Source organism: Salvelinus sp. IW2-2015, unplaced genomic scaffold (genome assembly GCF_002910315.2).
Source record: "Salvelinus sp. IW2-2015 unplaced genomic scaffold, ASM291031v2 Un_scaffold3820, whole genome shotgun sequence".
NCBI lineage: Eukaryota > Metazoa > Chordata > Actinopteri > Salmoniformes > Salmonidae > Salvelinus > Salvelinus sp. IW2-2015.
Genome location: NW_019945094.1, coordinates 2,556 through 16,521, shown reverse-complemented (window position 1 = coordinate 16,521; position 13,966 = coordinate 2,556). Strand labels below are relative to the sequence as shown.

Sequence of the window (13,966 nt, the reverse complement as noted above, 5' to 3'; positions counted from 1 at the left end):
CAATCTATCTGCCGATCAGTCAGTCAATCAATCAGTCAACTAACCCATCAATCAATCACATCTTCCCTTCATTGTTGAATGTGTCATCTGAACATGTACGGGCATTTAAAAGTAATAAAAATAATAATGATTGATTTATATAGTCTTTTTCCAGATTTTCAAAGCAACTTCCCCAATCCTCCAAGTAGCTAGCTGTTTGCTCTCCTTTAGAAACCTTGTGGTCCTAACAAACGTAGAGAAATTCACAGCAGCATTGGTGACCATGAGCCATCCAAGTCCTTTCAGCATGTAAACTGCCTCAACATTAATCAAAGGAAATCCTTTAAATTCAGGTATGTATGCCTAGCTATTCTCTAGTACTGACCCACCATTCAGTTCTATTCTATTCCACTATATATCTTTATATTCATATTCTGTTCTATAATAGCTGTTCTATGTTCTAATTTCATGTTCTTATATTCTATTATATTATGTTCTGTGTTCTATTCTGTTCTATATTCTATTCTATTATGTCCGATGTTCTTAATTCTATTATTTATGTTCTGTGTTCTATTCTATTCTTGTTCTATGTTTTCTATTATAGTAGTTATGTCCTGTGTTCTATTCTGTTCTATATTCTATTCTATTATGTCCGATGTTCTATATTCTATTATATTATGTTCTGTGTTCTATTCTATTCTGTTCTATGTTCTATTATATTATGTCCTGTGTTCTATTCTGTTCTATATTCTATTAAATTCTGTTATATTCTGTTCTATATTCTATTCTGTTCTGTTCTATATTCTATTTTGTTCTATATTATATTMTATTATGTTCTATATTCTATTTTATTCTATTATGTTCTATATTCTATTTTATTCTATTATGTTCTATATTCTTTTCTCTATTCTGTTCTATATTCTATTATTTTCTGTTCTATATTATTTTCTATTATGTTCTATATTCTATTTTATTCTATTATATTATATTCTGTTCTATATTCTATTCTATTATATTCTATTCTGTTCTATATTCTATTCTATTATATTCTGTTCTATATTCTATTCTGTTCTGTTCTATTCTGTTCTGTTCTATATTCTTTTCTATTATGTTCTATATTCTATTTTATTCTATTATATTCTATTCTGTTCTATATTCTATTCTATTATATTCTATTCTGTTCTATATTCTATTCTGTTCTATATTCTATTCTATTCTGTTCTATATTCTATTCTGTTCTATTCTGTTCTGTTCTATATTCTGTTCTGTTCTGTTCTATATTCTATTCTGTTCTGTTCTGTTCTATATTCTATTCTGTTCTATACTGTCAATATGACCCAAGTGTGTATTTTCCTTTCTCCCTGTAATAGATGCAAAAGCCCTAACCCTATGAACCAGAGGACCTCTCTGCTGATGGAGATCACCATAAATGGTTTCTTGATATTAAATCTGTTAAGAATCAATGTGTACATTACTTCTATATATCTCAGGACTGGTAATTTTACTGGCACTATAACTTACACATACAACTAGCTAGTGATTCCATATGGACTGCCCCTGATCATAATGTCATGGTGTGTGATTCAGCGTCAGTGCAAATAGTCCACCTGCGGATCCCCAGAGAGACCACGGTGGGGAAGGTGATGGAGTCCTGTCTAAGGATGCTAGGAATGACAGAGGACAAGGAACTCTTCAGCCTCACAGACAAACCAGGTCTGTGTTAACCACTCATAGTATGAATGATGGAATGACTGACTGACGGACTGGCTGACTGGCTGAGATGGACAGGCTGGCTGACTGGCTAACTGGCTGGCTGACTGGCTGGCTGGTTGAGACTGACTGGCTTACTGGCTGACAAGGCTGAGACTGAACTGGGCTGCTGGTCTAGCGATGCTGCTGAGTCGGTGCTGACTGGACTTTGACTGTGAAACTGAGCGACTGGCTGGGAGACTGGCTGACACTGACGGCTGGCTGACTCACTGACTGGCTGACACTGACTGACTGGCTGGTGCTGACTGACTGACTGACTGTAGGCAAAGACCTCTTCAGGTCTTGTAGTATAGGTTACACTAGCCTGGTCCCAGATCTGTTTGTTCTGTACTTGTAGTAAAGGCAGAGGGTTACACTAGACTGGTCCCAGATCTGTTTGTTCGTAAGGCTAACTCCTAGTCATTGCCACGCCCAAACATTGTCAACGTATATAGGAGATGACAAAGACAGCACAAACAGATCTGGGACCAGGCTAGTGCTTTAGTAAGGTTGTGACATACTATATCATTTACTGGCCATATCATTGACAGGTGACAATAAATACGTTATGTCTGTGCTTTGAAGGTTCTTCAGAGGGGCTGTCATCAGATCAACAGATAGTTGACTTGGCAAGCTCAGAGAACAAATATCTAGAGCTGTATCTGTGCAAAAAGGTAAGACTTGCAAGCCATTGCCACTTACAATTTGCAGTCATACTAGTCACAGACAACATGTTCCAATGCCCGAACAGAACAGTGTTTCACAATGTAACAGACAGCTTGTTCTAGTGTCAAACAGAGCAGTACATCTAGTGTCAGACAGGACAGTATTAGATCAGTAGTCTGATCTAGTAGATCACTACTGATCTAATACTGCACCTGTCTGACACTAGAGACTACTGATCTACTGCTGTCCTGTACGACACTAGAACTACTGATCTACTGCTGTCCTGTCTGACACTAGAGCTACTGATCTACTGCTGTCCTGTCTGACACTAGACTACTGATCTACTGCTGTCCTGTCTGACACTAGAGACTACTGATCTACTGCTGTCCTGTCTGACACTAGAGACTACTGATCTACTGCTGTCCTGTCTGACACTAGACTACTGATCTACTGCTGTCCTGTCTGACACTAGAGACTACTGATCTACTGCTGTCCTGTTCTGACACTAGAGACTACTGATCTACTGCTGTCCTGTCTGACACTAGAGACTACTGATCTACTGCTGTCCTGTCTGACACTAGACTACTGATCTACTGCTGTCCTGTTTGACACTAGAGACTACTGATCTACTGCTGTCCTGTCTGACACTAGAGACACTGATCTACTGCTGTCCTGTCTGACACTAGACTACTGATCTACTTGCTGTCCTGTCTGACACTAGAGACTACTGATCTACTGCTGTCCTGTCTGACACTAGAGACTACTGATCTACTACTGTTCTGTCTGACACTAGAGAACTACTGATCTACTGCTGTCCTGTCTGACACTAGACTACTATCTACTTGCTGTCCTGTCTGACACTAGAGACTATGATCTACTGCTGTCCTGTCTACACTAGAGACTACTGATCTACACTGTTTGTCTGACACTAGGCTCATCTACTGCTGTCCTGTCTGACACTTAGGACTACTGATCTACGGCGATTCCGTGTCTGGACACATAGACGACTACTGATCAATACTGCTGTCCTAGTCTACACTAGAGGCTACTGGATCTACGCTGTCTGTCTGACACTAGAGACTACTGACTACTGCTCTGTCTGACACCTTAGAAATTCTAGACTATAACCTATCATGACTGTTACCCTGTTAGTAACACTCAGAGCCACGGGTAGACTAAATCTATTCTGTAGCGTCTCTGTTCTGACACTCCTAAGAGAATTGCTTACATTTCAATCGAGCACTTCTGTCTGTTCATGACACTAGAGACCTACCTGCATCGCTACTACTAGTCTGTCCACTAAGCTACTGACGACTAGCGTGTTGTCTGACTAGATACGATCTACTGCTGTCCTGTTGACACTAGAGAACTACCTGATACTACATGCTGTCCTTGTTGACACTAGAGACTACTGCATCTCCTATACAGTTTCCTGGTCTCTGACACTAAGCTAACTGATTCTGTAATGTCTAGTCTGACTGTCCATGAAGGGCTTCGCACCTAGCCTGACTAGCTGAGACTTCTCTCGCTACTGTCCTGTCTGAGCACTAAGGAGCTACTATTCTACTACTGTTCTTGTCTGACACGTTAGAGACTCAGCTGATCTTACTATGCTGTCCTGTCTGACACTAAGACTACTGAACAATGCACTGCTTGTCCAGGCTCTGACACAAGATTAATGATCACTGAGGTGTGTGTCTAACTAACTACTGTCACTGCTATTCCTGCTACGACATGAGTATTCTATGACTACTACTTGTGCCTTGTCTGACACTAAGACTACTGAATTCTATGCTGTCCTTGTCTGACACTAGAGACTACTATATCTACTACTGTCCTCGTCTGACACTAGAGACTACTGATCTACTGCTGTTCCTGCTGACACTAGGAACTACTGATCTTTGATACTTTTACTGTCTCTGACACTAGAGACTACTGATTCTACTCTGTCCTGTCTGACACTAGACTAGCTGATCTACTGCTGCTGTCGACACTAGAGACTACTGATCTACTCTGATCCCTGTCTGACACTAGAGACTACTTGATCTTACTGCTTTCCTGTCTGACACTAGAGACTACTGATCTACTGCTGGCCTGTCTGACACTAAGAGACTACTGATCTATGCTGTCCTGTCTGACACTAGAGACTACTGATCTACTTGCTGTCCTGTCTGACCACTAGAGACTACTGATCTTACTGCTGTCCTGTCTACACGTAGGGCTCTGATCTACTCTGTCCTGTCGACACTAGACTACATATACTGCTGTCCTGTCTGACACTAGAGACTACTGATCTACTGCTGTCCTGTCTGACACTAGAGACTACTGATCTATACTGTCCTTGTCTTGACACTAGAGACTACTGATCTACTTACTGTCCTGTCTCTGCACACTAGAGACTACTGATCTACTGCTGTCCATGTCTGACAGACTACTGATTACTGCTGTCCTGTCTGACACTAAGACTAATTCTATACTGTCCTGGGTCTGACACTAGAGACTACTGACTAATACTGTCCTGTCTGACACTAGAGACTACTGATCTACTCTGGAACTGACTGGACACAGACTACTGAATAGCTGTCCTGTCTGACACTAGAGACTACTGATCTACTGCTGTCCTGTTTGGCCACTAGACACTACTAGCGTAGTCTGTTGTGGCTGTGTAAAAGACTTTGGTTGTGAACTAATTGTCTTTTTGTTTTAAAATCTCCCAGGAGAAACCTAAAGTGTTGTCAAGCGCCCAATCCCCAGCTCCTACTTTCAACGGGTCCCTTGGCAACGGCCCAGTCAATCAAACCCGCCAGGACAGGAGGTCAGCCAGCCAAGGTAAAGAGGAAAAGATACGTGAAGCTCAAATGAACAGGTGGACTCTCTACAGAACGTCATCCAGCAGGTGAAATAAAGTAACGTTTTATTAATCATCCATGTGAACTACAATCATTTTCTTCTTCTTCTTCGTCTTCTTTGTTGACCTCAGGTTCATGGTCTGGAGTCCACCACGGCCTTGGTAGCCTACTGCTAGCATATAATAGCATAGCATCTAGGGCCTTAATGAATTGTTATTCCTAATGTTCACCCTAGGTTTCAGAGATCCATCCACGCCTGTAGCCTACTGCTAGCATATAATAGCATAGCATCTAGGGGCCTTTAATTCATTGTTTATTCCTAATGTTCACCCTAGGTTCAGGAGATACACCACGGCCTGGTAGCATTCTGTTCAGAGCTGAAGAGAATGGATGGGGAGGTGGATGCGTCAGGGATGAGATCCCCAGAGCTGAAGCAGCGCCTTGGGCTGGCTGTGGGACTGCTCAGGGACAAGAGACACAGTCTACAGAGCCTCCGAGAGTCGATGAGAGAATCAGCTGCTCACACGAACAAGTATGTTCATAACAAAACTATTTTTCCCATTATGCAATGCGCCAAAGAAAATGTAACTTTTATGTGAGATGCATTGGATCACAGCAACAATTAGGTATATTATAATATATATATTATATTATTTATATTATATTATATGTCATATTGGTCTCTCAGACGTAGTACATGGCTGACAAAGTATTGATGGGATTTGAACTGGCGACCTTCAGGTTTCAGGCTTCCCTCTCTAACTAAGCTCTGTCGCCCTACTACGGACAAAATATTAGTAGGTCTAATAGTGATRTTTGAGACAAGCATTTGTGACTTTTGATTTAGTTTTTAAAACTTTGGTCTCCGGTAGCCTAAACCTTTTTCATAAAAAATTTCTACAGCGTGTCATATGTTCCCAACCAATAAAAATTCTTACACAATGTTCAGAGTGAGTCCATACTCATTGAAAGGGAAGTGTATAAGTCATATTTGGGCTCCCAAGTGGCACAGCGGTCTAAGGCACTGCACCTCAATGCTAGAGGCGTCACTATAGACCCTGGTTCGATTCCAGGCTTTATCACAACCTTGATGTTCTTGGGAGTCCCATATGGCGGGGCACAATTGGCGCAGCGTCGTCCAGGTTAGGGTTTGGCCCGGGGTAGGCCATCATTGTAAAGAAGAATTAGTTCACAACTGACTTGCTTAGTTAAATAAAGGTTAAAATAAATCAATATTCATGGTGACATTCACAAAAAGCTACTCTGGTGTGAAAAAAAAGCAGTTGAAACAACCCATCTGAACACTTCCTCAAATTTCAAATCAACTTCCTCACTCACTCATGCGTACGTACTTGCTGCTTTTTAAATAATTTGTGCACCTGCACAATACGTGTGAATTAGTAGCCCATTGTAGCCAAGTTAATGCAACAGCTAGTGACCTTCTCAAAGAGTGCGGACCTATTGGTGCAACAGTTAATAAGGGTTAAACTGGCAGTAGCTGAGATCTACTGCCGTTTAGGGACTAGCCCTGAATTTACAAGTAAAATAATACGCTGTTATGCAGTTATTCACATAAAGCTTATTTNCTGTTATGCAGTTATTCACATAAAGCTTATTTCCTCCTGTGTCTGTGTTATGTGATTGTCTCCTTGTAACTACCTGGTAAACATTCCTTTATTTTAATTCTCACTAATTACAATGCCTTGCAAAAGTATTCACCCTTCTTGGCGTTTTCCCTGTTATTTAAATTGATTTTATTTGGATTTCATGTAACGGACATACACAAAATAGTCTAAATTGGTGAAGTGAAATTTAAAAAATTACTTGTTTCAAATAATAAATAAAAAAATTCAACAGAAAGTGCTTCTGTATTTTGGATTGTTCTTATTTTCCTCAATTAAGTTGGAAAAATAGGATGATCGAGCAGCAGTGAGAGCTTTTCGATACTGCACGGTACTGTCTTTCCAAGCTAGTCGGAAGACTTCCAGTTTGGTGTGGCACCATTTCCGTTCCAATTTTCTGGAAGCTAGCTTCAGAGCTCGGGAATTATCTGTGTACCAGGGAGGTAGTTTCTTATGATAAATGTTTTTTGTTTTTAGGGGTGCCACTGTATCTAGGGTATTGCACAAGGTTAAATTGAGTTCCTCAGTTAGGTGGTTAACTGATTTTTGTACTCTGACGTCCTTGGGTAGGCGGAGGGAGTCTGGAAGGGCATCTAGGAATCTTTGGGTTGTCAGAGAATTTATAGAACGACTTTTCATGATCCTTGGTTGGTGACTGAGCAGATTATTTGTTGCGATTGCAAACGTAATAAAATGGTGGTCCGATAGTCCAGGATTATGAGGAAAAACATTAAGATCTACAACAATTATTCCAAGGGACAAAACTAGGTCCAGAGTATGACTGTGGCAGTGAGTAGGTCCGGAGACATGTTGGACAAAACCCACTGAGTCGATGATGGCTCCGAAAGCCTTTTGGATTGGGTCTGTGGACTTTCCATGTGAATGTTAAACTCACCAAAAAATTGAATATTATCTGCCATGACTACAAGGTCCGATAGGAATTCAGGGAACTCAGTGAGGAACGCTGTATATGGCCCAGGACGCCTGTAAACAGTAGCTATAAAAAGGGATTGAGTAGGCTGCAAAGATTTCATGACTAGGAGCTCAAAAGACGAAAACATTGTTTGTTATTGTAAATTTAAATTTGCTATCATAAATTTTAGTAACACCTCCGCCTTTGCGGGATGCGGGTGGGATATGGTCACTAGTGTAACCAGGAGGTGAAGCCTCATTTAATACAGTAAATTCATCAGGCTTAAGCCACGTTTCAGTCAGGACAATCACATCAAGATTATGATCAGTGATTAGTTCATTGACTATAACTGCCTTKGAAGTGAGGGATCTAACATTAAGTAGCCCTATTTTGAGATGTGAGGTATCACAATCTATTTCAATAATGAAAGGAATGGAGGAGGTCTTTATTCCAGTGAGATTGCTAAGGCGAACACCACCATGTTTAGTTTTGCCCAACCTAGGTTGAGGCACAGACATGGTCTCAATGGGGATAGCTGAGCTGACTACACTGACTATGCTAGTGGCAGACTCCACCATCCTGGCAGGCTGGCTACAGCCTGCTGCCTGGCCTGGCCTGTACCCAATCTCATATGAGCCCTAAATAAGATCTGGGTGCAAACCAAAATACCTTCAGACGTCACAATAATTAGTTAGATTGCACACAGGTGGACTTTATTTAAGTGTCACATGATCTGTCACATGATCTCAGTATATATGCACCTGTTCTGAAAGGCCACAGAGTCTGCACCCCACTAAGCAAGGGTGCACCACCAAGCAAGCGGCACCATGAAGACCAAAGAGCTCTCCAAACAGGTGAGCGACAAAGTTGTGGAGAAGTACGGATCAGGGTTGGGTTTTAAAAAATAATCATGAAACTTTGAACATCCACTGAGGACCATTAATTCCATTATTAAAAAATGGAAAGAATAGGGCACCACAACAAACCTGCCAAGGGAGGGCCGCCCACCAAAACTCACGGACCAGGAGGAGGGCATTAATCTGAGAGGCAACAAAGAGACCAAAGCATAACCTGAAGGAGCTACAAAGCACCACAGCCAGAGATTGGAGTACTGTCCTTAGGACCACTTTAAAGCTGTACCACTCCACAGAGCTGTGCTTTACAGAAGAGTAGCCAAGAAAAAAGCCATTGCTTATTAAGAAAAAAATAAGCACCACATTTGGTGTTCGTCAAAAGGCCTGTGGGAGACTCCGCAAACATATGGAAGAAGGTACTCTGGTCAGATGAGACTAAAATTTAGCTTTTTTGGCCATCAAGGAAAACACTATGTCTGGGGCAAACCAACACCTCTCCATCACCCGCCGAGAACACTTCCCCAGTGAGGCATGGTGGTGGCAGCATCATGCTGTGGGGATGTTTTTCAATCGGCAGGGACTGGGAACTGGTCAGAATTGAAGGAATGATGGATGGCGGGCTAAATGCAGGGAAATTCTTGGGGGAACCTGTTTCAGTCTTCCAGACGATTTGAGACTGGGACGGACAGGTTCATCTTCAGCAGGACAATGACCCTAAGCATACTGCTAAAGCAACACTCGAGTGGTTTAAGGAGACACATTTAAACGTCCTTGGAATGGCCTAGTCAAGCCCAGACCTCAATTCAATTGAAAATCTGTGTTATGACTTATCGATTGCTGTCATCAGCGGAACCCATCCACCTTGAAGGAAGCTGCAGTAGTTTTGCCTTGAAGAATGGGAAAAATCCAAGTGGCTAGATGTGGCTAAGCTTATAGAGACAATACCCCAAGAGACTTGCAGCTGTAATTGCTGTCAAAAAGTTAGCTCTACAAGATTGACTTGGGGGGGGTGATATTGTTATGCACGCTCAAGTTTTCAGTTTTTTTGTCTTTTATTTGTTTCTCTGTTTACAAAAAAAAATATTTTGCATCTTCAAAGTGGTAGGCAACGTTGGTGTAATCATCATGATACAACCCCCCAAATTCATTTTTAATTTCCAGGTTGTAAGGCAACAAAATAGGAAAAAATGCCAAGGAAGTGATATTTTCTTCACAAGCCACTGTAGCCTGGTAAATATTACGTTCGCTTTAATTTCTCCCTGTACTAACCCTGGTAAACTTAATTTGCTTTACTTTTCCCTGTATAACTCTGGTAAACATACTTTTTCTCCTGTACATGCTGGCAAACATTACTTGATTTTATTTCTCCCTTGTAATACCTGTAACAGTGCTTATTAAAAAAAATCCCTTTAACTACCTGGTAAAACAGATTATTTCTCCTGTCAACTACCTGGTAAACATTACTCACCTGGTAACAAACAGATTAATTTTTCTCCTGTAATACCTTGGTAAACATTACTGTGCATCCAGTGTGATCAGAATTATTATGGACTCTGTTATAAGCATGCACTGTAATGTCATCATTATTTGTGTAATATAATTTTGTATTTATTAGAAGTCCAGTTCTTATTTACGATGACAAGCCTAGGAACAGCCTTGTTCAGGGGCAAAACGACAGCTTTTTACATGTAGCTCAGGGATTCGATCTAGCAACATTTCGGTTACTGGCCCAATCTCTAAAGCACCAGGCCTTACTGCCCGCCCCTAACTTAAACATGGCTAGCTGCGTCCTATACTCTAACCATAGGCTACTGCGCCCCTAACCTAACCATGAGGCTACCCTGCAGCTCCAGGAATATAATAAACTGAGCAAAACAAATAGAAACGTCCCTTTTCGGATTCGTTTTCAAAAGATTCGTAAAAATCTAATAACTTCACATATCTTCATTGGTAAAGGGTTTAACCACTGTTTCCCATGCTTGTTCAATGAACCATAACAATTCATGAACATGCATCTGTGGACGGTCGTTAAACACTAACAGTTACAGACGGTAGGCAATTAAGGTTACAGTTATGAAAACGTTGGACATCTAAGTGGCCTTTCTACTGACTCTGAATCACCAAAAGAAGATGCCAGGGTCCCCGTACTCATCTTGCGTGAACGTGCCTTAGGCATGCTGCAAGGAGGCATGAGGACTGCTCAGATTTGGCCAGGAGGGCAATAAATTGCAATGTCCGTACTGTGAGACACCTAAGAACAGGCTACAGGGAGACAGGACGGAAGCTGATCATCCTCCGCGTGGAGACCACGTGTAACAACACCTGCAACAGGATGGTACATCACACCTGCGGGACAGATACAGGATGGCAACAACAACTACCCGAGTTACACCAGGAACGCACAATCCCTCCATCAGTGCTCAGACTGTCTGCAATAGGCTGAGAGAGGCTGGACTGAGGGCTTGTAGGCCTGTTGTAAGGCAGGTCCTCACCAGACATCACCGGCAACAACGTCGCCTATGGGCACAAACCCACCGTTGTTGGACCAGACAGGACTGGCAAAAAGTGCTCTTCACTGATGAGTTGCGGTTTTGTCTCACCAGGGGTGATGGTCGGATTCGCATTTATCTTCGAAGGAATGAGAAATACACCGAGGCCTGTACTCTGGAGCGGGATCGATTTGGAGTTGGAGTCATGGTCTGGGGCGGTGTCACAGCATCATCGGACTGAGCTTGTTGTCATTGCAGGCAATCTCAACACTGTGCGTTACAGGGAAGACATCCTCCTCCCTCATGGGGTACCCTTCCTGCAGGCTCATCCTGACATGACACTCCAGCATGACAATGCCACCAGCCATACTGCTCGTTCTGTGTGTGATTTCCTTCGAGACAGGAATGTCAGTGTTCTGCCATGGTCAGCGAAGAGCCCGGATCTCAATCCTATTGAGCACATCTGGGACCTGTTGGATCGGAGGGTGAGGGCTAGGGACATTCCCCCTCCAGAAATGTCCGGGAACTTGCAGGTGTCTTGGTGGAGTGGGGTAACAACTTCTGTCTTGGAAGAGTGGGGTAACATCTCACAGCAAGAACTGGAAAATCTGGTGCATTCCATGAGAAGGAGATGCACTGCAGTATTTAATGCAGCTGGTGGCCACACCAGATACTGACTGTTACTTTTGATTTTGACCCCCTCCCCTTTGTTAAGGAACACATTAATCAATTTATGTTAGTCACATGTCTGTGGAACTTGTTCAGTTTATGTCTCAGTTGTTGAATCTTGTTATGTTCATACAAATATTTACACATGTTAAGTTTGCTGAAAATAAACGCAGTTGACAATGAGAGGACGTTTCTGTTTTTGCTGAGTTTATGTAATCTTTACCTTACAGGCGATCAGAGGTTCGTCTTCTGGATAAGATGAAGCTGAACTGTCAGGTGTTTAAAGAAGAAATCTCTCTGGTGCACCTCAATCGACAGGTAGCCCATCTACAGAAAGCACTTCAGAACAGCCAAGACAAGGTACATTTACCTCTTTTACCTGTTTGTTACTGTGTTAACCCAACCTTAAACCTCGCTGGTTCACCTCAAGAGACAGCTAGCTCATCGACAGGCAGCACTGCAGGACTGCCAAGACAAGTTAGTCCTAACCCCTGACATCTAACCATAGCACACGACCAGACTGCACTGCAGGACAACTAAAATAAGGCAAAATAAACACACACCTATTTAGGCGAGGTGCTGGCTAGCGCAGKAGAACACTTGAAAAATGAGGTTATAGATAGCAATTTATTTTCTAACYGTGTAAGTCTGCCCAGTAAATTCCACCATTCAACACCCCCTTCCTCCCTGCCTCTCGACCCCACCTTCTCTGCCCCACCCTTCCCCTCCGTCTCAACCCTCACCCCACATTTTGCAGGTTGGGGTCGTAGGTGAAACTCTAAGGCCTCTCCACAGACATGAGAGCCAGACAGGATATCTTCACAGAAACACAGCACAAGCCCCTTGAGAAACAGAGCATAGTATATCCCATAATGCTCTGCTTCACCCTCTTACTCTGGCTCCCCTTTTTTTAGCTGGCCTAACCTTAAACATAACCCTTTCTTTTGCAGGCCTAACATTAACCCTTTCTTTAGCAGTCCTAACATTAACCCTTTCTTTAGCAGTCCTAACATTAACCCTTTCTTTAGCAGGCCTAACCCTAACCCTTTCTTTAGCAGGCCTAACCCTAACCCTTTGATTAGCTGACCTAACCTTAATCCTAACCGTTTATTTAGCTGGCCTAGACATTTTCATTTTTTTCAATTTCAGTGTGTTTGTCTTGAAGAACCGGGGTAAATCCCTTGGTAGCTAGACAGGAGACATTCCAGAAGTCTAGAAGAGCCGGGATAAATCCCTTGGTAGCTAGACAGGAGACCTTCCAGAAGTCTAGAAGAGCCGGGATAAATCCCTTGGAAACTAGACAGGAGACCTTCCAGAAGTCTAGAAGAGCCGTGGTAAATCCCTTGGTAGCTAGACAGGAGACCTTCCAGAAGTCTAGAAGAGCCGCGAAGAAGCGTGGTAAATCCTTGGTAATTAGGACAGGATGACATTAATCCAACCCATTAATCTACAACAGCAATACACCTATCATAATGCTGTTCAAACTGTTTTCATAACTCATAGCTGTTTTTTGCAAATGTATTAAAATAAATATTTAACAATACAAAAACATCACAATTAGTACGGATGGGTATCCAGAATTGACTTCCTTCTTCCACCCCCTGTACTCTCCGTTTGTATTGATCCAGAGTGCTTCTTCCACCGCCGCTGCTACTCTCTTCCAGTTGTATTGATCCAGATTGCTTCCTTACTACACCCTGCTACTTTCCTCGACAGTTATGTATTGATCCAGATTGCTTCCTTCCACCCCCCTGCTACTCTCTAGTTTGTATTGATTCCAGAGTGCTTCTTCACCTCCCTTTTAGCATACTCTCGTAGTTGTAATTGATCCAGAGTGCTTCTTCCACCTGTTAGCCCAATCCTGCTACTCTCCAGTCTGTATTGGATCCCGAGTGCTTCTTCCACCCCCCCTGCTTACTCCTCTTCCAGTTATTTGATCCAGAGTTGCTTCCTTCCACCCGCACCCTGCTACTTCTCTATCAGTTGTAATTGATCCAGAGTGCTTTCCATTCCACCCCCCTGCTACTCTCTCAGTTTGGTATTGATCAGATTAGGCTTTCCTTCCACCCCCCCCCGTACTCTCCAGTTGTATTGATCAGAGTGCTTTCTTCCACCCCCGTCCTGCTACTCACTCCTCAGTTGGTATTTAGATCCAAGAGTGCTAGTGCATCCACCT

General features: G+C 42.5%; 1 protein-coding gene across 1 annotated transcript; it reads left to right on the top strand.

Moving 5' to 3' along the window:
- Positions 1-247: 247 nt before the first annotated feature.
- LOC139026071 (uncharacterized) lies at positions 248-12,139 on the top strand. The gene is made up of 7 exons (XM_070441366.1): positions 248-332; positions 1,350-1,411; positions 1,567-1,692; positions 2,314-2,402; positions 5,112-5,290; positions 5,579-5,775; positions 12,021-12,139. The coding sequence occupies exons 2-6, from the start codon at positions 1,369-1,371 to the stop codon at positions 5,604-5,606; spliced, it is 465 nt and encodes a 154-aa protein (XP_070297467.1). The 5' UTR covers positions 248-332; positions 1,350-1,368; the 3' UTR covers positions 5,607-5,775; positions 12,021-12,139.
- Positions 12,140-13,966: the final 1,827 nt, after the last annotated feature.